This window comes from Phodopus roborovskii, unplaced genomic scaffold (assembly GCF_943737965.1).
Source record: "Phodopus roborovskii unplaced genomic scaffold, PHOROB, whole genome shotgun sequence".
NCBI lineage: Eukaryota > Metazoa > Chordata > Mammalia > Rodentia > Cricetidae > Phodopus > Phodopus roborovskii.
In genome coordinates, this window is record NW_026126648.1 from 11,569,795 (window position 1) to 11,597,700 (window position 27,906).

A 27,906-nucleotide genomic window follows, 5' to 3' on the forward strand; every position below is an offset into this window, starting at 1 on the left:
GAAAATTACCCATTGAGGTAAGATTATCAAATAAATACTTAGTATAGGAATCATAAAATTTTCAAAGCCATTGTTTAATGTAAATAAGGAATGCTTTGGTTCATTATACTAGTTCTCAATGGTAATAAGCGATTTGCTATATAACTACACATACATCACCCTTGAAATGCCATTTTTTTGGTGTCTTGACACTGTCAACTGTGTTAGATCTACTCTATCTAAGCTTCAGCTACTGGGCTTATTACAAATTTTTCCAAATGTCATAATTTCATAGGATTCACATGGAGAAGCTATAAAAGCAGGGACTTAGGCTCCTTAACATTCTAATAAAAATGAGTCTGGACCTATGCAGATGGATCACAATGACAGATGCCAAAGTCATATGGCATCACTCCATGTTTCCAGAAACACACTAGGCATTTCCTATTTTAGTACAATACCTATTAAAGCAAAGAAATAAGCACAACTTCAAAGGACTCCAGGACTCCATCCTCAGCTCTCTTAACTTGTATCTTCATTAAAAAAAAAAAAAAAAAAAAAAAAAAAAAAAACTATGTGAAATTAAGTTTACTTTTCTCTAGAGCTGCTGTTTTGGCTCGTCTCGGTAATCTCCTCTTCATTTCTGATGGTTGTTCTGGGACATCATGATCACTAAAGGGATGTTGAAAATTCATTTAGATATAATCTTTAAACATCAGAATATTTATAAATAAAACTTAGTTTCTGACATTCTAACAGTATGTAATTGATAGCCTGAGTCTATTAACTAAACTTAAAACTAAAATTCCAATAAATAATCAAAAAAAACACTGGCTGGATGGCTGTCCTGCCATGTGAATCAAAGAAAAATTAGCTAATCTGGTAATTTTTAACCTACTGGTAATGCAAGCTATTATAGTGAAGCTTGTAAATATATAGAGATCATAACAATCCATCCATCCTAAAGATAGTTTTGGAATTCAAGTGAAAAAAATAAAATAAAATAAAAGAGTACTCTGTTCTCTTAATAGAGTTAGTAAATTACCAAAACATTGTTAAGTCCTCCCAAGAGCACTTTAACCTAAGACCTAATCTAAGAAAATATAAACAATCCAATATCAAAGAATAAATGAATGCCAGACAGCTACAAACTTTTCATGCTCAACCATGCCTTGACATTGACTGAGAATAAACACTAGTAAGACAAACCACTAATACACTAAAGTGATAAGCTGAATTGTAACTGAAAGAATACAAATGTTATCTAAATCAAGATAGAGTCATAGATACAAGGTCAGGTAATGAGAATACATAGAAACTGAGAACACATTAAACTAACACCTCTTCAAATGTCCTTGATGGATATTTAGACTATTTGCCAAAAAGACACAGCTATTTATGGCTTTTACTATCTTGTAATATACTAAGTTTCTCTCATAGGAAAATCACAATTTTCTATTTCTTAGTAAAATGAAAGTGATTGGCATCTTCTGTGTCTTATAGAAACATATGCCATACCTTTCAGAGTCAGTCTTAGAAGCCTTACGTCTCCTGTTGGTCCTAGATGAAGCTGGTGCTTTTCTTCGTCCTTAAAAACAGTATAATTTATTAGCAAAATTTTGAATGGTTTCACGTTTCCAAGCTATCTAAATCTTTACTTTTGGCAAAACAATCTTCAACATATTTCTTTATTCCTAGCCACCTTGATGCTCTCAATATTACTGGGGGTGGGGTGGGGGGGTACAGACACAACTAAAAACAACTAAAATTTACATAAATTTCGTTGGATGAGCACTACAAATACATTACTAAGAGACAAACTTCAGCTAACCATATGTGATGACAAAAACATCTCTGGCTGGATTTGATAGCTCAGTTGGTAAAGTGTTACAGATGAGGACTGGATTTTAAATGCCAGAAGCCACTAACAGTTACGTGTGGTGGCACAAGCTTATAATCCCAACATTGAGAAGGCAGAGACAAGCAGATCCCTAGGGCTCAGTACTTGGGAGAGCTCCAGACCAGTGATAAACTCGTCTCAAAAACAAGCAGACTGTGACTAAGGAGCAAGACCCAAAGTTGTCCTCTAGCCTCCACATGCATTCTTGTACACATGCAAATGAATAATTTTCTCTTACAGCAGGGACTGGGGAATGTAATTCAGTGGGGAGAGTGCTTGTGTAACATGTACAAAGCCCTGGTTTGAGTGACCATGTAAAATAGAGCATGGTAGTACACCTATATTCCCAACCTGTAATCAAAAACTCAGTAGTAAGTTTGAAGCTAGCTTAAGATATATGAGAACCTATTACTGGGGGAAAAAAAAGAGACGTACTAAATCTGGCCTGCAATGTTCATTTCTAAGAAATACGATATAGCATGAATACATTAAGTTTGGACTATTAAAAAAAAAGGTGGTAATTTGAGTAATTTGATCAAAATCAATTTTTCATTTGACAATTTATTTGAAAATTGTATATATCCTATTCATTGTTAAATATTTTCCCCTCTTATTTATTTGCTTCCACAAACGTATTTATCCCCAGGAAGACATCCAAGAATATGAAAGTAATTTGGAACAATATCAGTAATTGGTGTTTAAATAATTGTTTTTTTTTTTTATATTATGGCCAGATTCTATTCTAGAAATGATTAAATACACTTAGAACAGAGCCATAAACTATTTACAATAATGAAAATCATGTTTGGCTCATGGGTGGGACTATTAGTATTCTTGATGGTAGGTCTGCTTGGATGTACTTTCTTATTCTTCTGTAATAAGCATGCATTGCTTTTGTAATAAGGAATTAATAAAACAATTAAAAAGGCCTTGAATTTCAGATGTTTTTCCATGTGGTTCCCTACTAATAAACATGTATCTATTCAACAAATGCTCTACTGTTAGATACCCGTTGGGAAATTGAGTTCAGGGGGAAAAAATGAAATTAGACGGGGAAAAGAAAGTTAAAAAAAAAAAAAAAAAAGAAAAAGAAAAAAGAAAAGAAAAAACCCAAAAAACTTCAAGGAGGAAAAAAATACTCATTCATGAAAAAAAATTACCATTATTTAACCTTTTTTATGTTTGGTTGGCTTTTGTTTTTTGATACAGGGCTGTCTAAAATAGCCATGGCTGTCCTAGCACTCACTATGTAAACCAGTCTGTCCTAGGACTCAGAGATCCACATACCTCTATCTCCAAATGCTGGGATTAAAATCATGTGCCAACAATCCTGGCAATTTAACCTATTCTTAATTTACCTACAAAGTGCCCTTAATTGTATAGTCTTTTGTTTATTTTACATTCAAAAGCATCTGAAACAATAATCTTACAATCTGCAGAAAAGTTTAGTTGATGGAAAAGAATTTCCATCAACAATATCAAGTTGTTTGATGGAAAAGAATTTCCATCAACTAAAGAAAGTTAAGCAGGCCTAAGACATTAAAAAAACTTTTATTCCTAAGAAAGTAAAGCTTGCAAAGTTAGTATTTTAATTTGAAAATAGTTGCAGTATAAGATATAGTCAAGCCACACATTACCTCTGTTAGTCTTTCCTTGTGTGGACTTTGATGCTTGAGCTCCTTTTACATTCCTCAGAGGAGTCATATATGCTTCTATACATGGAATGATACAAAAATATAAATAAAAAAAAGTCTTGTTTTTTTTTCAAGTGATCTTTTTTATCTCACATAAAAACAGAAAATGGTCCTATTAGCAGCTACTGATAGTTATAATAAATCACTATTTCAAAAGTATAAATAATACAAAATGAAGCTCCTGGCCAGATGGTTAGTAAGAACTGTACTCAAATAAATTGAAAAGTAGGATAAACCAACATTTAATAGCTTTTCCTAAGAGATTAATAAGAAAAAGATTTTTGTTCATTTCTGAAATTCAATCAAAACAATACAAATCTTAGTAAAAATGAAAAATGTAAATTTTATATTCAGGTCAGTATACAATTACCATCTTCATTCTGCAGAACATTTGTAGTCGTGTTGACATCCTGTGCTATTACAGCTTGGTCAAATTCTTTACTTCCTTTTCCTAACTGGATCCTGATTTTCTCCAAAGCTCTCAGACATATCCTATCTGTTACTTGCTGGGGGAAGGAGAGAAATATAACACAAATTGATCTTTTAAGTTATGTAACAATATCAAGTTGTTTGAAAACATTCTTAAATTACATGATATCCACGAAGGAAACAATTATTTCAAATGAACAGGCAGAATATAAAACATGTATTACTTAATACATCCATATAAATTACATTCTGATAAATATGAACATGAACTACTTGCTTTACCTCCAGAATCTCATCCAATAGATGCAGGAGATCTTTTGTAGCATCACTACTGAGTTCTATAGAACTCAAAGCCTTTGTATAAACCCGATTTTCTGGTGTGCATGGACTTGTTAAGATCTCATTACAAATTTTTATAGCCAAGTTGTCATGTACCGTTAAGGCCTTAAAAAAAAAGAAAACAAAAACTGTACAATGAAAATGTTCTCATAATACAGTTATATAAAAACAAAATATTTCTGGCTATCATATTTCTGGCTATCTTGTAAAAGTCGTATTTGTAAAAAATGCCTAACCCAAATGTACATCTCCCTGCCTCCAAAAGAAACTCCTTCCTTTACTGGATATAGTAGTACTATGGTAAAAAAAAGAGCAGGTATACCCCCTTTAGAACTGAAGTATCACCACCCAGGATGATGAAAGTGGCCTTCCAAATTCATACCACTGCCCTTAAAGGTCAGTCCACACCTAATGACTAGCCAACCAATACACAGTGGAGATATTTCAGTTTTGGGCAACTCAAAGAACATCTCAGTTCTAGAACTGTACAATCAACTGAAACTTCTACTTAAGACACCAATTCAATGTGACCTGTTCTACATTACTCATTCTCCCAAAAATTCTATGAAGTAAACAGTTACACTTAAGACTGTAGACTTTTCTTGGATTTTACCATCTCTTTTGTCTCTCAAGATTTTTCTAAATCTTCTCACCAACTTGCCTCATATAACCATCAGTGACTACTAAATGAGTCTTCTTGGTAAGTAGGTCTCATCCTATTACCCCTTTGATATTAAGTCCTTTAAGTCCTATAGACACACTGCACATAGGGCCAACTCCAACATTTGCATAAGGCCAACCAGGCCCAAGGCAGCCAGGTCTGATGGTACACACATGTACTCCCAGCTACTTGGGAGGCTGAGGCAGCAGAACTGCAAATTCAAGGCCTGTCTGAATATGTTAATAATGCCCAGTCTTAAAATAATAAAGAGGGCTGGGGATGTAATTCATCAGTAAACCAGTTATCTGGCAATGACAAAATTTAGTTATAATTCCCAGCAATGTGAATAAAACTTGTAACACAAAAAAATAAATACCCAGAGACAGATATTTTTCAAGCTGATTGACAGAAAAGCAAAGCAGCCAGCCACTAGCTCTTACTTCTACCTCAGATTGAATGGGTGATCCATCTGACTAGCTCCACAAATCTTCAGATTGGATCCTAGACTGCTGCCTCTCCTCAATGTTGCTGGATACTAAGTCTTTCATAAGACTTTTTGTTCATCCCTTTATACATGTCTAATGCAGGGGTTAAAGTTGTGTTATCCCAAGTGCTGAGATCACCTTTGTATGAGCTGTTTCTCTTGAGGACTGGATCAATTTCATCTAGCTCAGTGTAGCCTTGAACTAATAGAGATCCATCTGCTTATCTCTTGAGTCTTTGGATTACTGGTGTATGCCACCACCGCCTGGCTCTATGGCTAGCTAGTATGGCTGCTGGGATTAAAGGTGTGTATCACATTGCCGGACCTCTATGTGTCTAGCTTTGCTTTCTGAACCTTCATTCAAGCTTTAAAATCATAAACAATATATCACCACAAAAACTAACAATACATTCATCATTCCTATAACAAATCTTACACTATTCTAAAGTTCAAAAGCACATGATGGATAATAACTGTTTCTCAACATGTTGTTTAATATGCTTCATAATATAAATTTCCCAATAATCTGTAATGTGTGACAGAGTAGTCACTAAATAACAAAAAAAAAGTAAACAGAACAAAACAGTCAACTTCCAATTGACAACTGAAATCACTAACATATCAAATTTCTAAGTGTTCAAGCAAATGTCATTATAGGATTTTAAAAGTTTAATTACAATTAAATTACAGGTGAGCTTACAGTTGACTTATATGCTCTACTTAGGAGCCAAAATTAACTTGAGATGCTCTGTCTTTAAATTGTTCTCATTACATTTACAAATGTAATGAATCGCAGATAGCAGGTCACTACTTCAATGATTACCATGCAGGTGAGGAGGAAGGTAATGGAAATAATGAAGTTTTAGTAATGTCTAAGTTGCAAAACATTCGCACTGATTATTTCTATTTTTGTGATGATTTCTCCACATTTCCCCAAAGATCTTTTCCCCTCTTGGAACTGCTTTATAAACCAGAAACACAAAAACCTCAAAATATAAATGTAATTCATCACAATTTCAAAGAGCCCAACAGAGGAAATTCTTTAATCCACCAACAATGATCTTCATGCAGCTGTATTTGCCAACCACAGGCTAACATACACACCTGATAATCTTGGGAATTTTTTCCCTGAGGATTTAATCTACTTGGTCTTGTCAGTTCAACAAGCAACTCAGCAACATTTGTGACATCTATTTCAGCTAAAGGAGATGATGCTGGGGCACTGGCCAGTGTTTGCAGAGTTGGAATAAAGGCTTCTTCAAAGCATTCCTGATTAGCCCTATTGAAAAGCAATTCAAACTTTCAGTAGGAGGTCAAGGACACCTGCCCTGCAGAAAGACTTCAGATCCCATTAACCTTATTGGCCCTCCCTAACTTCATGCTTCTGAATCAAGTGATTTGACCAAAAAACTCCATTTACAAGTATGTTAGCAAAACATTATGAGAGGAAAGTTTAATTCTAAAATATGCACAAAATATATCTATTGAAGATAAGGTATACTTCCATTCAGGAAAAAGATAAAAAAATCTGGTTATATAAAATTTATGTTACATTCTTACCTTAATCTACTCAAAGAAGGTATATCAATAGCAAATGACATAGATAATTCAGGTGTGTATGGGGGGGCTGAATCTGACTTCAAATAAGATTTTATCAAGGACTCAATACCTGCTTGCATAAGCAAACATGGGGAAAAATACGCCTAGGCAATGTCGAAGTCGAACATCCTCTTCAGTCACAGGATTATACCATAACAATATAAGTCGAGAAAGAATCCTGCTGCTGACTAAAAGCCCAGAGAACATCAGCTTGGCTAGTCCTTCTGCAGCTCCCGCCCTGAGTTCAGATACCTAGTAAAAATGACAATCAGAAAGTTTTATCTCTAGTGTCTTTATAAGATTCTGTGTGGTATTTTAAATTAACTATCCAAAAATCATTAATTTTATTATGAATTTGATAAAAGTAGAAATATCACTTTAGGTTTGAAGCTAGCCTTGGCTACAAAGTTATAAACTAACTTGGGCTACAGAACACAGCTGTCCTAAACTCAGAATTAAAATAAAATACAGGATTACAATGAATAGTGCTCGGAAAAAAGTTTTGTAGAGATAAATATCTACACTTTAAAAAAAAAAATAAGTCAAAAACCTCAATTACACCTTATTGAACAAGAGCAAATAATCTGTGTAAAAATTTTAAATTAGGTAAACAATAAAAAATATGAAAATCAGACCTAATAAGAAAAATATGGATGTCTATCACTTATGAAAATAAATAAAAAAATTTCATCAAAATAGTAGCAAACCAAATCCATTAACACAGTGAAAGGGGTCATGCATCATGAGCAAGCAAAATTTAACACAGAAATACACAGGTAGTACATATAACAATCAAGTAATTACATACTATTATCAACATGTCAAAGAGAAGAAAGTCCCTTGTGATCATATTGACTGAAGCAAAAAGAATACTTGACAAAATTAAACATCTTTTTTAGCCAGGGATATAAGAACAGAAAGTAATTCTCAAAATGGTAAAGGGCATTCTTGAAAACCTTATAACGATCACCACATTTATCAACAAGATTGATAACGTTCCCCTTAAAAGCAGGAAGAGGAAAAGGACATCTGCTTCAGCTACTTAACCCTGCACCACAAGATGAAGCAGAGCAACTGAACAAGAAGCAAAAGGTATGGCATTAATATTGTACCTAGTTATAAATAACATGGTTCTACACCCAGAAAAAGCCCATGAATCCCCTTCCAAAGATATTTGTTAATAAGCCAATTCAATTCAGCAAAACTGTAAAGGTAAACACACACACGCAGGTGCACACAAACACACACACCCTTCAGCTGAATTTTTGTTCTAGAATGGAACAGAATATTAAGAAATTACTACTTTTTAAAAAAGGAAAAATGTTCATTTGCAATGGTATCCTGTTCATTTCTGTTACTGTGATAAAAAAAATACTATAACAAAATAGCTTTCAATTCTTTGCACACCAATCTGATAAACTATAATATATGTAAAATTTAAACTTTAAGATTTTTAAAATAAAATTCTGACAAAGGTAAACTTTGGTACAAAAGTTAGAGCTGAGAACATAAACACATGCTGCAAATATTTTCTAACTGTAGAGCTGAATGATCTCTTACCTCACTATCCAAGAAATCAGAAAGGAACTTCAGAACATCCTTAGCTGTGGCAGTCTCTTCAGCATCTTTTGCTTCTTTTTCATCATTGCTGTTTATTTCTTCATCTTCACACTGAACGTCCTTAACTTTCTTAGTTTTAAATGGCTCAATGCCAAATGTCATCAGTTGGTCAAAGATTGCCTTTAAGGCACTGATTTTTATTGTGACATCATCAATTTGCAAAACCTACAATTAGACATGCACCCCAATAAATTCAGTAAAACAACTTAATTGTATATACTAAATAAAATTATCTTCTCGTAGTTAAATTTCAATGAGTGTTAAGTGTAAACAACACAACGCTTTTCTGAATTAACATTAAAATTTCAATTTGTTTTATTTTAATTATTTTGTTTTGTTTTGTTTTTTGAAGACAGGGATTCTCTGTGTGACAGTCCTGGTTGTCCTGGAACTCACTCTGTAGACCAGGCTCGCCTTGAACTCACTGAGATCCACCTGCCTCTGCCTCCCAAGTACTGGGATTAAAGGTATGCACCACCATACCTTTCAATTTTAAAAAGAAATGTGTTTCTCATAACATCTAGAGCTTTACTCGTTAAATCAATCTTCGAAGAGGAAAAAAAGTTCTGGAGTCAGAGTCTGGCTGGATTGTATTATTTGATCCTTCCATAAGAAAAAAGAACTCAACTATGGTAAAATTTAATCATTTTCTAAGATCCAGAGAAAATGTATAGTTATATTTAAACTGTTTTCCCTGCCTATCAAAAACAAGTACATTTTAATGAATTTAAAACTTTGTTACAATATCAACACTCTTACATTTCTTTGAAGCAAAATTTTTCTCTTCATTTAATAAATCCAAATTTCATACAGTTGCTAACTATAACTCCTTTATAAAGCAGGTTAGGGAGCTAGGGAAATGGTCTAGTTGGCTAAGTTCCTATCAAACATAAGCATGAATACCTCACTACAGACAACCAGCATCCACAGAGTGGATGTACTGGGTGTACAGCAGTGCACATCTATCACCCTATCGCTGGGGGGACAGAGACAGGTGGATCCCTGGTGTTAACTGGCCCAACCACCTAACCACATCAAGGAGGTCCTGGGTCAGTGAGAGATCCTTCTGGAAGATACACAACATGGATCTCTGTACGTGCACAAGAACAGTTTAAGTCTATCTTGAGTTATGAACTACACAATAAATTCCAAAACCATGGGAGAAAAAGGATTTTAGTATCAGAGATTAACTATGTTATTCAATCACCTCTGTGTTGGTCAGATTAGTTTAATTAGAAAAATGACTTACTTTCAAAACTTTGCAGGGAATTTCAGCTCACTGCCAGTTGTAACCCCAGCTCCTGGGGATTCAATGCCCTCTTCTGCCTCCATGGGCACCCACACACACATAGCATATACACTGTAGCACAAATTCTCTTTGGTCTTAAAAATAAAACCTCAGAGTCAACTATCAGAGGTGAAAGCTTGGAAGATCAAAGAAGAGCAGCCAGCCACTAGAGTTCTTAACCCTACTAATGCTCAGACCAAAAAGGTGACCCTGTTTTCACATTGCATCCTCAGACTGACTGCTCCTCGGCCTACTTCAGACTAACTGTTGCTCAGACTGCACTGAGCTCCTGTCTCCTCCCACCTTATATCTTTCTCTCTGCCCAGTCATATCACTCCTGTCTCCACCTCCCTGGTGCTGAGATTAAAGGCAAAGGCATGGGTGGGATCCCAAGTGCTGAGATCAACTTTGTGTGAGCTGTTTCTCTTTTAAACCAGATCAATTTCGTGTAGTCCAGGGTGGCCTTGAACTAACAGATCGAATCGGTCTGCCTCTTATCTCCCAACTGCTGGGATTAAAGGTGTGTGTGCCCACTGCCTGACCTCTATTGCTAACTAATGTGGCTAGCTCTGCACTCTGACCTTCAGGCAACCTTTATCTGTCATAGCATAAACAAAGTATCACTATAATACACACACACACACACACACACACATACATACATAAAATCTCTTAAAAAAAAAAAAAAGGAACCTGAGTATTTAAAAATTGTCTCCCTCTTCTCATCCCTATTCCTGCTGCTCTTATGCTCTATCTTTGCTCAGCTGGCAACACATATTTGCTTTTTCACTGTTTGTTTCCCTTTCAGGAATGCAAGTTCCAACAGCACAAACTTAAATTGGTTCTCTTCGTCACTTACCTAACGGTGTTTATCCTAAACAGAGAATGCTAATAGCACACAGCATGCACTCATATAATAAGCTCAAACTCAAATTGTTACTTCATTTTTTTCTATAAAGACATCTTGATATCAACATAAAAAACTGAATCCCTATAGATTATCCACAATCAATAATAAGCATCTAAACACATTCAGAATATTAATATTTTTCACCAGATACAGAGCATTTCAGGAAATAGACACATGATTTTTGTCATGAAATAAATCCTACCTGTAAAAGTAACATAAAGTGTTTACTTGCAAAATCCTGATTCTGTAGTCCACAGCATCCCAAGCACAAAACAGCCAAATTTCTTACTACAGGATTAACACTTATTATGCCAGGAAGAATCTACAACGAAGTAACAAAATAATTTTGACCAAGGCAAGAAATTTACAATGCCATATTAAAATCACCATCAAAATGATGACTTCCACATAATTTTATAAGGCTATTTCATTTCCTTACTGATATTAAAGAAAATTTTATCAGTTTAAAAAAAAAAAAAAGAAAGGGGTAATTATAAAGTTGGTTAAAGAGAACAAAGCCAGAGCAATTTTCCTGTTTCAATATGTAATACTCCCACATCTGCTAAAACTGATTCAAGGACACCCAATGCTAACAAATTGAGACGAACCTCCTTAATATAATGTGTAGTGCTTCCTACATCCTCATTTCAGACATGTTTTATTGTGTTTTCAGCATGTTTAACAGTCTGATTTTGATCACTCCTATTCACTATCACCCAACAGAAATAGAGACCAGACATAGAAATCACATGTCATTTTGGTTATTTTAAAATCCATATTAAAGCAATCAGTAAAAGTACTATTTTTATATTATAGTTTATTTTATATACTAAAAATATTGCTATAGAATGTAAATGACAAAAATCATTAGTGAGATAAATTTATATTCTTCCATCTTTAAAATTGTTACATTATGCATTAATCTAAACTAGTTTTTAATACTTATACATGACTGTCTTTAAATGTTCTTCATATCGTTTTCATATATCTTTTAAATATAGCAGGATCATTTGCCTTGAGTAAGTCAAACCCTGCACTTATTAAGTTAACTTATAGCCATATAAATATAAACATTGATAACCAGTATCAATGCTTTATATTTTAATTATATCACTTTCCCCCCCTCCCTTTGCTCCTTCAACCCCTTCCATGTAACCTCTCACCCACTGCATTCTCCTCGTACCCTTTTAAATGGATGCTTCTTTTTTGTTACTGTCACACACATTAAGTACATAAATACATATAGTATCTATTTTATGCACTCTGTATTTTAAGCATTTCTCTGATAACATGCATTCAGTGAACATATGCTGAGTGAACCGATTATATTTTATTTAAAACAGTGACTATAAAAATGCATTACCTTATTTATTCCTCATACTATGAAGTAGTCACTATGGATATGCATAGTTTACTATTTGTATTTATCAGATGTTTTAAATGACAGTCTTATATTAAGCACTAATACACATATTATATAATAAAGTAGAAGAGCGTAAGGCCTCAGAGGCTAGCACTGTACCAAAGATTCAATGATTCCATTCATGGTTGCACCAATTCCAGCTGAAATGGATATCTGCTTCAACAGTTCATAGCACATAATGAGACACTTCTGTAATGTTTCAGCATCATTCTAAAATAAAGGATAAAATATCCAGCATTAGTAAGGCAATTTTGTCCAACCATGCAACTCTATTTTTCATTTATGAGCTGGCCCAGTATTACTTAACAATTTCCTCCTAGATTGAAACTTTCCATCCTAAAAGGAAGCTCCTCAAACAGAAGGCAAACAACTCAAAATAGATTCAAGAAATCACTGAAAGGAACCAGAATCACTAAGATCCTCCCTGTCAAAGCAGTAAAAGCTGAAAAGATTTTCAGACAAGCCACCAGCAAAAACTCTGATACCAGACCAACTCCGGGATAGAAGCAGAAACCAGCTGAGCTGCCTGTTAGAAGATTAGAACAACCTGGAAAGGACATACTCAAAACCTGATAAGCTGTCTGCAGACTGCACAGTGTGCTCCAGGTTCCAGGCTTTGTGAGCTCTCACCAACTCCAGGAGGGAGGGGGGGTCTTTGGTGATGCAGATGTCTATGAGTCGTTTCTGCTCCTATAAGTTAACCCCTCACTCATATTTCTGTAAGTAATCCCAGTAAAACTCAATGGTTTACCAAGTTGGACTTTGGTGTTATCTGTGTTTTGGTTTATCATAGGATCCCTATTTGGGTGAATAGATGTGTGCATTGCATCTCCCCAGTAAAAGTTTTGTCACATAATACCCAGATATTTTCATAATTTCAAGTTCTTACATACAAGTAAGACAAGACACATCTTGCATGTTCCATGTGCTCCTCAAAGTCAACACGTCCAAAATGGAACTAACACATTGGTTTCTAACTCATACATTCTACCATATTATGACCAACTTTCTCCATTTGTCCAAAGCAAAAAAGCCTAAAAAACTCTTGTTTCTCTCTTCTTCCTACTACTATATCTGAAATAACTCGGCATACATCTCTTCTACTTGTATTCACCATTGTCTCATTCACAGTGCCATCATCTCAAAGTATACTTCTAAAAGTCCACAAAGAATTATGACTATCTAGGCTTTTATCATTCTCTAATCTATTTTCAAACAATACTAACCATTTTAAAGTCAGAGTACTCATCCTAATCTTTAAAATATTCCTGTATCCACCATCACCTCTGAATAAGGTAGATTCTTTAATACTGACTAGCTGAGGCCTTACATTTACCTGACCCTTAACATATTCTCTGACCAATCCAATTTTCCCTCCGTGTAAACATCAAATTTTAAAGCACAACAGATACCTTTTTTAAACCCTGGGATTATATATTTCCAGCATCTATATTTCCTTAACTACTCATTAAGGAAAGACAACACAAAATGCTTTTAAATTGTATAAATTTTATAGTAACTATTTAGCTTTGGAAGATCAGTAGAACTTGGGGGCAATAAGAATAATGAAGTGATAATCACCTGACTAGCATACCACTAAAGGATGGACAAACCAAACCATCCTTTAACGTGATAGGTTGTACTATGTGTGATGGTCAATCTTGTAACACCTTGATTGGGCTGAGAAGCAGTTAATAAACATTAGTAAAGCATACCACTGGATGTGTCTGTGAGGGTGTTTCCAAAGGAAGGAAGGGAAGACCCACTTTGAATACAAGTGGCACCATCCCACAGGCTGGAGGTCTGAACAAGAACACAAGACAGGAAAGGAAAAAACAGCTTAGGACTTCTGCTTCCTGTCTGCCATGATGGGAGCTACTCTGTTCTACCACACCCTCTCAACCCTAAAGTGCAAAAACCTCTGAAACTATGAATCCAAACAAACACTCCTGCCCATCCAACTGTTTTCTTAACTAGTATATCACAACAATGAAAAGTTTAACACATTAATTTTATTCACACCTCAGGTTAATCTATTTCTTCCTCTGGGGAAACCGGCATTCTATATAGATTTTATACCTCTCAATAAATTTCTATACTTTCCTGATCACATTGTCTATTACATTAGAATTATAACAGTTATAGCTCCCAAATAGAACACTCCCAAAAAAGACACTCAATGTTCAAAGAAAGCCAAGAGATTATCAATCAGGTACGTTACCTTTACAAATGTTTTCCTCATCTTTTGGAGAAGCGAGCACAGGGCTAGGAATCAAACTTAGGACCTTGCATGTACTAAGCAGGCACTCATACTGAGCTACATCTCCATTCCTTGAATTTTTAAAACAGGGCCTCAATTACATAGCCCAAGATGGCCTTGATCCAGATCTTCTCCCTCTAACTCAAACCTCTAATATAGATACACATCATCATACTTGTCCAAATAGTTTCTTAATTTGAATTTTTTTCATTTTTTATTGTGGTTGTTCCTCAAATTTGATAGACTAAGATAAGCCACCAATTGTAAATAAACTACTAACTATAAAAATAAATGAGACAGTCTCACTGGGAAAGTGAGATATTATGTTAGGATATTTATGGCTAGAAAGTTTAAAGATACACCATTAATTCTAAAGCACTCATATATGGTAAGCTTTCCTATTCAACACTGCCTTAAGCACTCCCCAAATCAAAGTGCAATTGTAAGTATGTTCAATACAAAGACAAGACCTTTTAAAATATAAAATATACACACTGAAATATTCTATCATATGCTAAAATAAATTCATGACTAAAGACATAATCCTTTTAAGAGATAATTTGTCAAATGGCTAAGTTAAAAAACAGAAAAACTTCAAATATTACTAAATATAAGTGTTTCATTTATAAATCAATAACAAAGAAGTAACTGGAAAGAGGGTTCAGTGGTTTTTAGTACTTAGTGTTCTTGCAGAAGACCACATCTTGTTCCTAGCACCCACCTAGCAGCTCACAACCATCTGAAATTAAGTTTCTGGGGATCTGATGCTCTCTTCTGACCTCCAAGAGCACCAGGCACAAATACAGTACACGTATATACATGCAAGTAAAACAAATAGATTTCAAAAATATACATAATTTTTAAAATACAAATAAGTTTTAAAAAATAACAAAGCTGCTTGGTTGTTTTTCTAACAATGCATATGTACATATACCAAAGAAGATACCAAATCTCAGTTAAAGTATTTCTTTACCAAAGATTTTTTTCCTAGCAATAAAAAGGTCAGGACCTTTCATAAAAGGGAAAGATTCCTTTTTAGATCATTCAAGAAAAATGAATGAATAAAGCATCTAAGTAAATCACTAGAAGGCTAGTTTTACCAAGAAGGAGTAAAGCATTCAAATCCCAGGGATAAGCATGACAAGAGAACAAGTACTCTTATACAAATTAAAGGGTATTTTCAAAGTCCCAAAATGTCAGACCTGGTGTGGTGGCATGCCACTTTAGTTCTAGTACTAGGGGGGTAGAGGCACAGACAAGTAGAGCTCCATTGGTTCAGAACCAGCTTGGTCTACATAGGGAATTCCAGGCCAGTCAGGGCTATATAATGAGACTATCTCAAACATCACAGTATAAAAATACAACAAAGAAGTTTCAAAACTAAAGTTTCTTTTTTCATTTTAATTCATGGTATTGTCACAACTCCCTACCTCCAAAGTAGTTTAATGAATTAAGGAAAATAAGGTGTTGATAGAGTAGTTAAAATTTACTATGAAAAATTAACATATACCTTTTCTGTGTGGACTTCTTTAATTTCAGGTTGCTCCATCTCTTTTAATAGGTTTATCCTAGCATCTTCCAATGTTTTTATCTCTTCTTTTAATTTTGATGCCTGATCAAAATCCTGTACAGCAATGCAATTTTCCAAAGCTTCTTTTGCCTCAATAAGCTTGACTTTTATTTCAGCCATCTAAAGATAGAAATTGATCATCTACACAAAAACTAACATGAAAATGTGTCACAATATCTCAAAGATTCAGGATTGTAACAGTCAAACAGAAGATTTTATTAACCTAAAACAGAGATTAGCAAATCTGTTATAATCTGGGAATGATTTGCATACTCTTAAGTGCAACACTTAATGACTTGATGAGAACATTTCTGAGCAGTCCAGCAAGAGGCAGCAATGACATCACTAAGGTATGTCTTTGATTTATTAGAGACTTACCTTGAGTTCCTTCTTTCTTGTATCAGATGGATCAACATCAACAGTAACAATGGGTGCACGAATCTCTGAGATAATTTCTGTGACCTGATAAAAGTTTTAATTCAAAAATACAAACTGTAATCCGTGTTTTATACCACTAATTGATAACTGCTACATCAAATTCTAAGCAAATGTCATCTTTGAAAGACAACAAAGGCAGAATTATCTATAAGTCAGACACATTCATTTGTTACACAATCTTAAGTAAAGATAGTGTTTGTTCATCTTTATTGTCTATTTGATTGGACTTCGTATCAGCTGAGAGTCATCAAAGGGTGTTTTCAGATAACTCTTTCCAATGGACAGCCCTGTAATAAGAGATGTAGTAGAAAAAGCAACACTGTCTGCCTGGAACAATTGACTTTAAAATGACTGTGCTTGAGAACAGATGGCTTGTAAAGGCTCATCTACACTGCCAACATGGCTGGATTTAAGTAAGGGTATTTTTGAAGAGGTTTTACTGAGGGAAGGCACAATCAAAATATGCACATTCCCATCCCAGAGGTTGGAGTGCTACACTGAGTAAGAATACAAAAGGGATTAACAATCTAACTGAGCACCAGATTCACTTCTCTGCTTTCCGTGAACAATATGTGACTGACCAAATGCCCCATGCTCCTGTCTACCATAGCTAGTACTTTTCTTTACACATCTTCCCCATCATGACAGACTGCACCCTCAAGCCAAAACAAACCCTCCCTCCCTTTCTTTCTTTGCCCTTCCCTACTACCTCCCTAGTTGCTTCTTGTCAGTTGTATTAGTTACTTTTCTTATTGCTATGACAAAACAGCTTAAGGGAGGAACCATTCATTTCGGCTCAGTTTGAACCTAACAACCTACCACAGAGGAGAAGGAAAGGCAAAAGGAGCATGAAATAGTCACACAACATTATAGTCAAAAAGCAATGTGAATACTGGTACTGAGTTTACTCTGTCAGCTCAGAACCAAGCCCTCACCTAATCTAGAAACTGTCTCACAAAAATACCCAGAGGTTTGTCTTCTAGTTTATTCGAAATCTTGTCAAGATGACATAGTAACCATTACAACAGGCATTTGGTTAAAGCAACAAGCCAGCAACTAATACAAAGATCAAACAGTAAGACTGAATAGTTGCCAGGCATTGGTGGTGCATACCTTTAATCCCAGTACTCGGGAGGCAGAGACAGGAGGATCTCTGTGAATTGAAGGCCAGCCTGGTCTACAAAGCTAGTTCCAAGACAGCCAAAGCTACAGACACACACATACACAGACATACACAGACACACACAGACACACACACACACATGCACACACACGCCTCAAATTAAAAACAAAACAAATAAACAGAAAGATTGAACAGTCTAGACAGATGTATTATTTGACTAAAAAAGTAACAATTTTTAAGTCATATGGATACTAAAGGCAAATTATTGCTAAAGCAATATTTGAAAAGCAGAAAAAATGAATTATTATACACTAAGATTACTCTCTATAATTTAAAATTTTGTGCCTAAAAAGTCTTAACTCCTTCCTCAGTTCTGTGGAAATTAAATTTAAAATAAAAACAATAAACAAACCTAAGTTTCTTCCTCTGGTACATAATATGTAAGTAATAAGCAATGGTAATAATGACTTTCCTTTCATAACCACTTGGGAGTTATTAGTTCAGAAAAAGGGTGCCTCCCACCTGAGAATAAGCAAATTCTAGATGGCCACTAATTAGGAATGGTACAAGAAGGATGACTATGTAAGAAGAGGTTTGGACAAATTAATTTTGAACTAGCCAGCAAACTGCTTGGTTTTATTAATCAATACAAATCTATTTAGTTTTGCTAACCCACCACCCCCCAGTGGGTAGATCTTATTTCTGGAACTACTATAGCACATTCTTTCAATTGACTTTTCTATCTATCAAACACTTTATGAGCATTAGTACAGTTACATTAGTGTTTTGCAGATGAGTAAAATAGGCTAAAAACTTGCCTACAGCCACAACTTATTGCCTACAGCCACAACTTACATATACAAAAACTTAGTCTTCCTTCAACACACTAGTTCCTAAGACTATGAATAAAACTTCATCCCACCTGCCCCTCCTCCCATGCCTGCTGCACTGATTCAACAAATTAACAGCATGCTAATAAAGGAAGGTGTTTTAAACTGAGTTTAAAATATGTTGCACAACACTAATACGATCAAAAACAAGGATGCTAAAGGGAAATTTAGACTCTTGGATGTCACTGATCAAAGTTTCTTAACTATAACACAGCGAAAGGCACTTACAATCTGTATCCTTTTGCTATCATCTAAGACGATGTGGAGGAGTCGCTCAACAATAAAAGAAACTAAAGATATCGGGGTTGTAGGCAAAATTAGAGTCTCCTGCAAAATAGCCAGCAGTCGTTTCCTGTAATCAAAACACCTTTTTTTAACTCAATTACCAGTATGACAAAATACATTATATACAGTCTTTAAACATTGTTTTTCTTTATTTTCTGTGTGTGTATGCGAGAGGGCACACTCATGACTGGAAGTGAATGTGGAAATCAGAGAAGAAATTGCAGGAGTTAGTTTTCCTCTTCTTATCTGAGGGTTCCAAGGATCAAATGAAATCCACTGATTGGGTTTGACAGAAATACCTTTACCCCACCTTGATTCATCTTGCCAACTGAAATATGTTTTGTTTAGTTTTTTTATAACATTTCCCTTTATATTTGTTTTAGTTTTTACTTCTGTTTGTAACTATAGGTACAAAACCCCATACATATAGACTTACCGTTAAAAAAACAATTACAAAATACACATATAAATAGTATTTTTATACCATGATCTTAAATTAACAAAACACAGAAAAAAAAGATGAATCAAACCATCCAAACCATCTAGATAGCACTACTTGCTCTCTCAGCAATAAATATTTTAAATAAAAAAAGCAGAAATGACTTATTCTGAGGTAATTATACTAAAATTATATACATATATACCCATAGAAACATGCATACATATGCAATCATGTGCCACATAATGATGTTTCAGTAAACATTAGACCACATATCTGGTGGAGGCCCCAAAAATTCATAATGGAGCTAGAACATATCTAATACTTAATGATACAGTAGCTCTAGCAACGCTGTACTTTAGTACATTTCTCTGGTGATGCTGGTGTAAACAAACATACATACATACATACACATAAGAGTATACCACATGCAATTATATACCACATGCAATCATATACATTAATGTTAAAAGACCATTACCAGTTTATCTAATTATCATAATGTATTTTTTACCATTGCTGTACAGTATACTCAACATACTAATACTTACTATGAAAATTGTATTTACAAAAGCCTAATACATATTTTGTCATTTTTCTAATTATACCAAAAGACTACAAAGAACAATTAACCTGTAATATCTAAATTATAAATTATACTTGCACACCAACAAAATCACCTAACACATTTCTCAAAATATACCCTAACATAACTATATATATGTAAATATATTTCAGTATACAAAAAGGAGAAAAAAAAAATTTAATAGCACCTCTAGAGTAGACATATCTACTCATTTTGTAACAAAACTGTATTTAAATATAGGGAATTAGCCGGAGGATCACGAAGGAGTGATAATGCTGCATTCTAGACAAGACTTGGCTGTTACACTCATGAACTCACTACAAGTATGGTTACCTGCACAAGACCTGTCAGTCAACAATCCAGGATGGATGGGATAGGGGGTCCTGAGGTCCTACCCCTACCCGCTGAGAAGCTACTGGCAGTTGATAGCAACTAGGGGAGGGAGAATTGTTTTTCTTCTGGGGTGTAGCTGGTGGTATGCTGCCCATGCTCTGATGAATGGCACATAACCATGCACATGATTGAGCTCAGTAAGTTACAAAAAAAGGTAGAAGATGTTCCTTGAGGATTAAAAGAAGTAGTAAGAGTCTTGAGATGGATATGATCAAGACACGTCATAAAAGAAAAATTATTCTTTAAAAAAAACTGATTAATCAGAGGACATATCTTTATCACTTATAGTTAGGCTAAAATTAAAATCAGAATTATCTTTTAACAATTAAACAGGGTAGGTTACTAAATAAATGAAATTAAAAGAAATTCGATCAAATTTAGACATACCTTCCTCCTTCTTCACTGGTATCCAAAGATTTAATAATTAGAATCAATTGCTGACCTATAAATTCTCTTGTCATCAAATTTTCAATGTAGGCAAAATCACCTCTCTGTTCTTCATTAACTACTGGGAAGCTCTGGATGTAACTAAAATAATTAGAATTAATAAAGTAGATGTAAGTTAGTGGAACAGCACTTACAGAGCACACACAAGCCACTACAAAATAGTGTAATATCACATACCAACTAATGATTGTATATACAGGTCAAAGAAAATAAAAATTAGAAAACAGTACATATAGAATATGCTATATCTTCAAAAAGAAACTTACTTGTACACTTAAAACATGTAGAGAAAGAGATTTGAAAATGCAAATCTAATAAATGAGCTGTTAATTCTACCTTGATTAATGGGACTGGGGAAGCAAAAAATAAATTTACCTCTACATTTGAATTCTGACACGAATAAGTATTTTTTAATATAACTTTACAGTGAAGTAAGTAGAAATTATATTGTCTTAGTTGGCTCTCTATTATGGTAAAACACCATGACCAAAAGCAACTTGGGGAGGAAATGGTTTATTTCCTATTTCACATTATAGTTCATCACTGAAAGAAGACACGCCAATAACTCAAACAGGGCAGGACCTAAAGGCAGGAGCTGAGGCAGAGGCCATGGAGGAGTGCTGCTTACTTGCTTGTTCCCCAGGCTTGCTCAGCCTGCTTTCTTAAAGAATCCAGGACCACCAGCCCAGGGATGTCACCACCCACAGTGAGCTAGGCCTTTCCAAATCGACCATCAATCAAGAAGCATTTTCCCAATTGAGGTTCCTCTTCCAAGATGACTCTAGCTGGTGTCAGGCTGACACAAACCAGCCAGGATGTATACCATTAAAGCATATAATTAAGGGAAATAAAAATCTGAGATTATGTAAGTTGTTCCATTTTATTTTTAGTATGTTGTTAATCAAAAAAGACAGTATACTAATATCTCCACCCTATGATTCTGAAACTAGTCTAACACATCAAATCTAATCATCATATCTGCTTTTGTACAGCTTACAAAGAATGACTTTTAAAATTTTTATTGTATAAATTAGATAAAATTCAAGAAAAAGTAAAGTTTTATCAGGGAAAGTCACACTAACTGCTAATGTGAGTCATTATGTCAGGGCCTCACTCTACATTCCGTATACTAACCACACAATAGATTCTTCAGCAACACACCCATTTATACCTACTTGAACAACAGTTTTTAACTTGTTTCCAACAATGAATGACTTTATGTAGGGTAGCTATGAGATTGGCACGTGAGCAACTTAAGTACAGTTCAAACCAAAAGGAAAATTTTACCTCTGTAAATACTCTGCATATACTACAGGCTCTGGTAAAATCTGCTCTAAAAACGCTTCACCTTCATCTCCTTTGGATTTCAAATATTCACAAAGGGTACACCAGTACAAAGCAAGTTCAGGAGTTAATGTCTCCACTGGAATCAATTTCCTTTGGATAGAAGAAAATAAGAGAGCATTACCCTTACGTGCAGTTGAATAGCAAAACAAGAATGGAAATAAAATGTAGATTTCTTTTAATTAATAAGTCTTTTAATTACTAAGTCATTAACTGACCCACCCAAAAAGTAATGAAAAGAAAAAAAAAAAAAAAAAAGAAAAAACTTAGACTAAGGAAAGACAAAAGAGAAAGAAAGCTTCAAATGAGCTAACATGGCAAGAATGTATATTTGGGGATGTTTTCACAACAAATGTATGCAAAAATAAAATTACAAAATGAAAGGGTACAAATGAAGTAGTAGCTGATAAAAAGTAATGAGTTCTTGTACCACAGGGAAAAAAAGACATTCATTAAAGAAATTAAATAGATAAAAGACACTGATGGAATAATATCAAAGTACAGGGAGCAAAAACTCACTTTAATTTTGAAGTTCAATTTGAATATGCTGTACAATTTGCATAATGAATCCATTATATACCTGCCATCGTCGTTTTTACAGATTGCCACCAGCTCAGTGAGAGGAGTCACTGAGAATAAGGAATTGAGAACAGAGACAGCCACCTCAGAAGAATTTTCCACATCTAACCGATGAAGCAACTCCAAGATACTGCCTTCGGTGAAACGCAGCCAGCCTTGAAGAAGATGCTTCTGGACTGCTTGCTTCACAGCCCCTGGTGAGTCATTTGAAACAGGTAAACAATGTACATTCTAGATTTTTCCCCTGTACGATCCCCATTATAGTGAACTTTTAATGAGTCACTGTTAACACTGATATTTACAATACAAATAGAGATTACAGGTAGAACAAAGCACGCCAACAAAAAAGATGCAGTATTACTAAGTCATGACAATGCTTATTTCAAAATACAAATGGGAGTGCAGCAGTAAAAACCTCACTCTTATATAGCCTAATGAAAAAGTTCTTTATATCGGCTCCTCACCGAACATCAAGCACTCGAATAAGCGAAGTCTATTTCACTTGTTGACAGACTTCTATTACAGGAATCCTATCTGCCATATTGAAATCACAACATGCTTCACTAAACACTTCATTTTTATCATTTAAGGCAGTGGTTCTCAACCTCCCTAATGCTACAACACTTTACCCTCATGTTGGAGTGACCTCCAACCATAATATTATTTTGATACTGTTATGAATTGTAATGTAATTATCTGTGTTTTCTGATACACTATGAAAGGGTCATTCAACCCCCAAAGGGGTTGTGATCCGGAGGTTGAGAGACACTGATTTAATGGCATCATAGTCACAGTCCTCTGACAATATTCACAAACTCAAGTTTGCTTTCTTGGTACAGTAAAACTGATACTAAATGACCTCATGAGAGTCAAGAATGTTTAGAACATCAACATCTTTCGTATAAGCAGATTCTCTAGTTTAATAGATGAAAGGGTGGGGGCATTACACAGGTCTGCTCATTCTTAATTGTCTCTGCTGCACAGAACACATTTTGTCATTATAGAAAAGCAAATTGTACTATCTAAGAAAGATGGGGTAAAAAGTAAGATTCTGTCAGACTTCTGGGAACAGCAACTACATAGAACTTAGCACATGAAGTCTAAAAGAAATGCTTTTCTCTCTCAAGATACCAAAGCCTTTAATCCCACAATGTTTCATCAAATTGATATAAATGATAGTTTTATTAACTTCAAGTCCAACTTCAAAATCCAGTATTTACAAAGATGTGTGTCATACCTGACCTGTCATTAAGACCTTGTTGAAGAAGCAGTACTCTCTGAGCAATGGACATGGCTCTCATATGAACTTTTTCAGCTAACACCTTAAAAGGTAAAAGATATCCATTAATCCCAATATACTTTAGAGATGTCCTATTTATGAATACTGCATTCTTCAGTAAGTTAACCCAAATGTTTTATCTGTGAATACATGTAATAAAATAATTCTCTAACTAAATTACCTATATTCTCCAAAAGTCGTAACTGGAAAAAAATCATTGTTACCAAGATTTTTCCAAAATACCATAAATTGGCTCATCTTTCAGAAACATGCCTACTGAAAACATTGAACTATTTACCTGATAAGCCAGTTTTCTGACAGCCTCTTTTACATCCTTTGTACGTCCTACAATTTTTGGCAGAGTCTTTGCTGATGGTGCAATACAGGATAACACTGCACGCCTAACTTCTGAATTTGAATCATTTTCAATCAAAGTAACATATGCTAAAAATAAAGCAATACATTTTAATATTAAAATTTCTCTTTAAGTAATAGATGTCCACATTCTGATATTTCATTTTTTAAATAACAGAGATACCATGTACTACTCATATTTCACAGATAGCAAAAAAACAAAAACAAAAAATTTAACAACTTTCCTTCTGAGAATGGAATTAATAAATATACTGTGACTGGAGAGTAAAAATGAAAACAGCCCCAAAAGCAGGAGATGATTAGAGTCGGCAATTTAAATCAATGTGGTTTTCTATAAGGATTTATTATTTTGATTTATTTTAAACTTTATTGTAAAAATGTTACCCCCCCCAAAAAAAAAACACACACCAGAATTAACCAAATCCCAAGACTACACAATTACACCCAATGAACTTCTATAGTTAGGAAGGGAAGCTGTGAAGGTTCACATTTGACTTTACACTTTGAAAGTTGCAAATAAATGGCTGTTATAAGTTCATGTGTTTAAAAAAACTTTTGCCATTGTTTGAGTAAATTCCTATTTAAAAAAAAAAAGTTGACTACACAAGAGTATGCCAGATAGACCAGCAATAGTCTCATATATGTTTAATGAAACTTACTGCACCAAAAGTCACGCTGAGTTATTGAACTTTACAATCCATGTGTCCAAGCACACTCTATGATATTTAACATTACAAAATCAACTAATAGTAATACTTCTGAAATTGTACCACCATCCTTAAGCAACTCATGATGATCAGCTGCTAAATTTATGAAGATTGGTAACAATAACATATACTAGACAGAGCATCAAAATGTTTAAATGGGCTGGAACTAAAGAGGATGTAGCTCAGTGCATATTTTTATGCCCCATTACTGAGAATATTAATAAGTAAATAGCTTTTTAAAATATTTTACCTACTATAATAATATATATTATTATATTACACACTATAATAATATGTAATAAAGTAGAACCTACATAAGTCTATCTCTAGGTATAATTCAACAAAACTCTTTAATTTATACACCAAAGCCATGTATAAGAAAAATGATAGTACTGGGCTTTTTTTTGTTTGGTTAGTTGGTTTGGTTTTTCATGGCAGGGTTTCTCTGTGAAGCCATAGCTGTACTGTAACTCATTCCATAGACTACTCTAGCCTCAAATTCGGAGATCTCAGGCCTCAGCGCACTGGGGTTAAAGGAAAACCACTACCACACCCTAGTTCTAACACTGTTTTTAAAGCAAATAGAGGGACCATTAACATGCAAAATAAACTTCATTTAAAAAAAAAAAACATTAAAATAGAGCAGAAATAAAAACACACCATTCTAAATGAATGCTAAAATTAGGAATAATTTTGAAGGAAAAAAGACAGACAGACACACACACACACACAAAGTAGTATGATTCACCAAAAAAAGGGCAGACACTGAAACAATGTGTGATTGTTTAAAGTTTAAGTTTTTTTATGTAAATAAGTTAAGTAACCCAGAAATTCACTGTAATTATTAGTATCTCTGGAGTAAAAACAAGGCAGAGTTATAATATTCTCTTATTTTAAGTTGTTGGGTTGATACTTCCCAACAATTTATAAGTAAAAGTCCAATGCTAGGTTAGGGAGATGGACCTATCAGTACAGTACTTTCCACACATGCACAAGGCCTGGTGTTCCAATCCCCAGTACCCACATAAGAACCAGGCAAGTGACATGCACCTATCATCTTAGCACTGGGGATTAAGGAGACCAGGATTCCTGTGGTTTGCTGGCCAATGAGTCTGAATAGAGGAGCTCTAGATTTAATGAGAGATACTTTCTCAAAAAAATTGGGTAGAGAGCAATTGAGGAAGATACCTGTCTCTAACCTCTGGTTTCCACATGAGTGCACACACGTGTACACACACACACACACACACACACACACACACACACACACACACACACACACTCCAAATACTGAAAAATTAACCAAGTCAACATACTGAAACAAGATTTAGGAAACCATACAAACCATCAATAACCGGACAGTCATCATCCTTAGGATCTTGGAGTCGAGAAAGAGCCAAAACAGCTTGTATTCGTACATTTGGAATCTTGTCTTTCAATCTGATAAGCATGGCTTCATTAATTTTATCAAACAAGTCATCATCAATTTGGGCATTTTCTGGCATACTCCCCAGAAGTTTATTAATGAGCTGGCATACTCTAAATCTTACTGCATTGCTGTTTGCTTCATGGGACTACACAAAAACAAATCAAAAAGTTAGTTATTCCTAGTAACATTCCATTCTTAAATGGTCAACAGAATTTCAAGTGCTCTGAAAAAAAAAATTGCTGTATTAAAAATAAGCATATTCTCTGTAGAATTTTCTGCTTCAAGGCAGAAACATTTAAAACATGAGAATTTAAATAACGAAGTTAAAATTCAACACTGGAGTTATCCTTTTATCTTAAGGAGTTAAAATTTCCTACAAAAAACATATATATTCACCTATGATATTCCACTGTGGAAAATAACAAACATCATGGTGAAATTCTCTTCATTACTTCCCCCCAAAGTACCAGTTTTCACAGTACCTTTAAAAGAAAAGTAAACAAATAATTTAAAATGCCACCATCTTTCTCTTCCTCTTCTTCCTCATCAGCCTGGTGAAATGAAGTCACAAACTTGGCTGCAAAGTCTATGACCCTCTCCACAGCAGGTTCACGTTTATATACCACCATGGCATACTTAAGGTAGTGAACAAACTCTTCCTGAAAAGCTGTTTTATTATCCATCTGAAAGACAGTAGAAAGCCTCCATAAGCTGCATTAATTAAAAAAAAAAATTCTTTATTTCCAACACTACCGTGACACTGCTGAAAGCTTTAGCCTTGGGTCAAACCAAACTCTCTTTCAGTAAATTCTCAATTATCCAAACGAAGAAAAAGGGTGATTAACCTGCACAAACTCCTCTCCAGCATATAATGGGAGAAAGTGCAAAGCATAAATTTGGACAATGGAAAAGTCTCATTTTTTTTTTTTTGTTTGTTCCTTTCAACCCTTTTGGACTCCCGACGCTCTTCTAACCATATTAAAGCAAAATAAGCTTGGGCAAGAACAAGTCAAACAGCAACACCGGCTTTTGTACTTAGTTTATTTAGGCTTTCCTAATATGCGGCAATTTCCTTTGGGTCTGTCTAACTTGCACAGCCTATTCCACATTCTCCATCACGTTTACGTTCACTTCACTGTTCTCCATCCTCAGAACTCGCTTCCCTGGGTGCTCAATTAGCACACACTTTCAGGACAGGTTCGGTCCTAACGGTCTGGGGGTCTGGAGGTGGGCGGGGGAACCGGAAGGAGACACCGTGCGGACCACCACGCCCGGCGCCCCGACCTCGGGCCCAGGCCAGGCCGCTTACCGCGCCGTACGTGCGGCTCAGCGCCACCACCAGCTTCGCCTGGTTCTGGTGCGGCTGCTGCGCCAGCTGGAAAGCCTGCCTCACGGAGAGCCGCTTCTCCTCCGCCGCCATGGCTCCGCTGCGACCC

At 34.9% G+C, this 27,906-nt stretch overlaps 1 protein-coding gene across 1 annotated transcript; it reads right to left on the minus strand.

Moving 5' to 3' along the window:
• Window positions 1–545: 545 nt before the first annotated feature.
• Ncapg (non-SMC condensin I complex subunit G) lies at window positions 546–27,906 on the minus strand. The gene is made up of 21 exons (XM_051174072.1): window positions 27,780–27,906; window positions 26,953–27,153; window positions 26,387–26,615; window positions 24,258–24,403; window positions 23,918–24,002; window positions 22,682–22,874; window positions 22,045–22,194; window positions 20,698–20,838; window positions 18,836–18,959; window positions 16,535–16,618; window positions 16,097–16,276; window positions 12,426–12,536; window positions 11,106–11,225; window positions 8,646–8,870; window positions 7,156–7,337; window positions 6,591–6,765; window positions 4,285–4,446; window positions 3,944–4,079; window positions 3,517–3,591; window positions 1,498–1,567; window positions 546–651 (listed from the first exon to the last, which is right to left on the minus strand). The coding sequence occupies exons 1-21, from the start codon at window positions 27,888–27,890 to the stop codon at window positions 552–554; spliced, it is 3,000 nt and encodes a 999-aa protein (XP_051030029.1). The 5' UTR covers window positions 27,891–27,906; the 3' UTR covers window positions 546–551.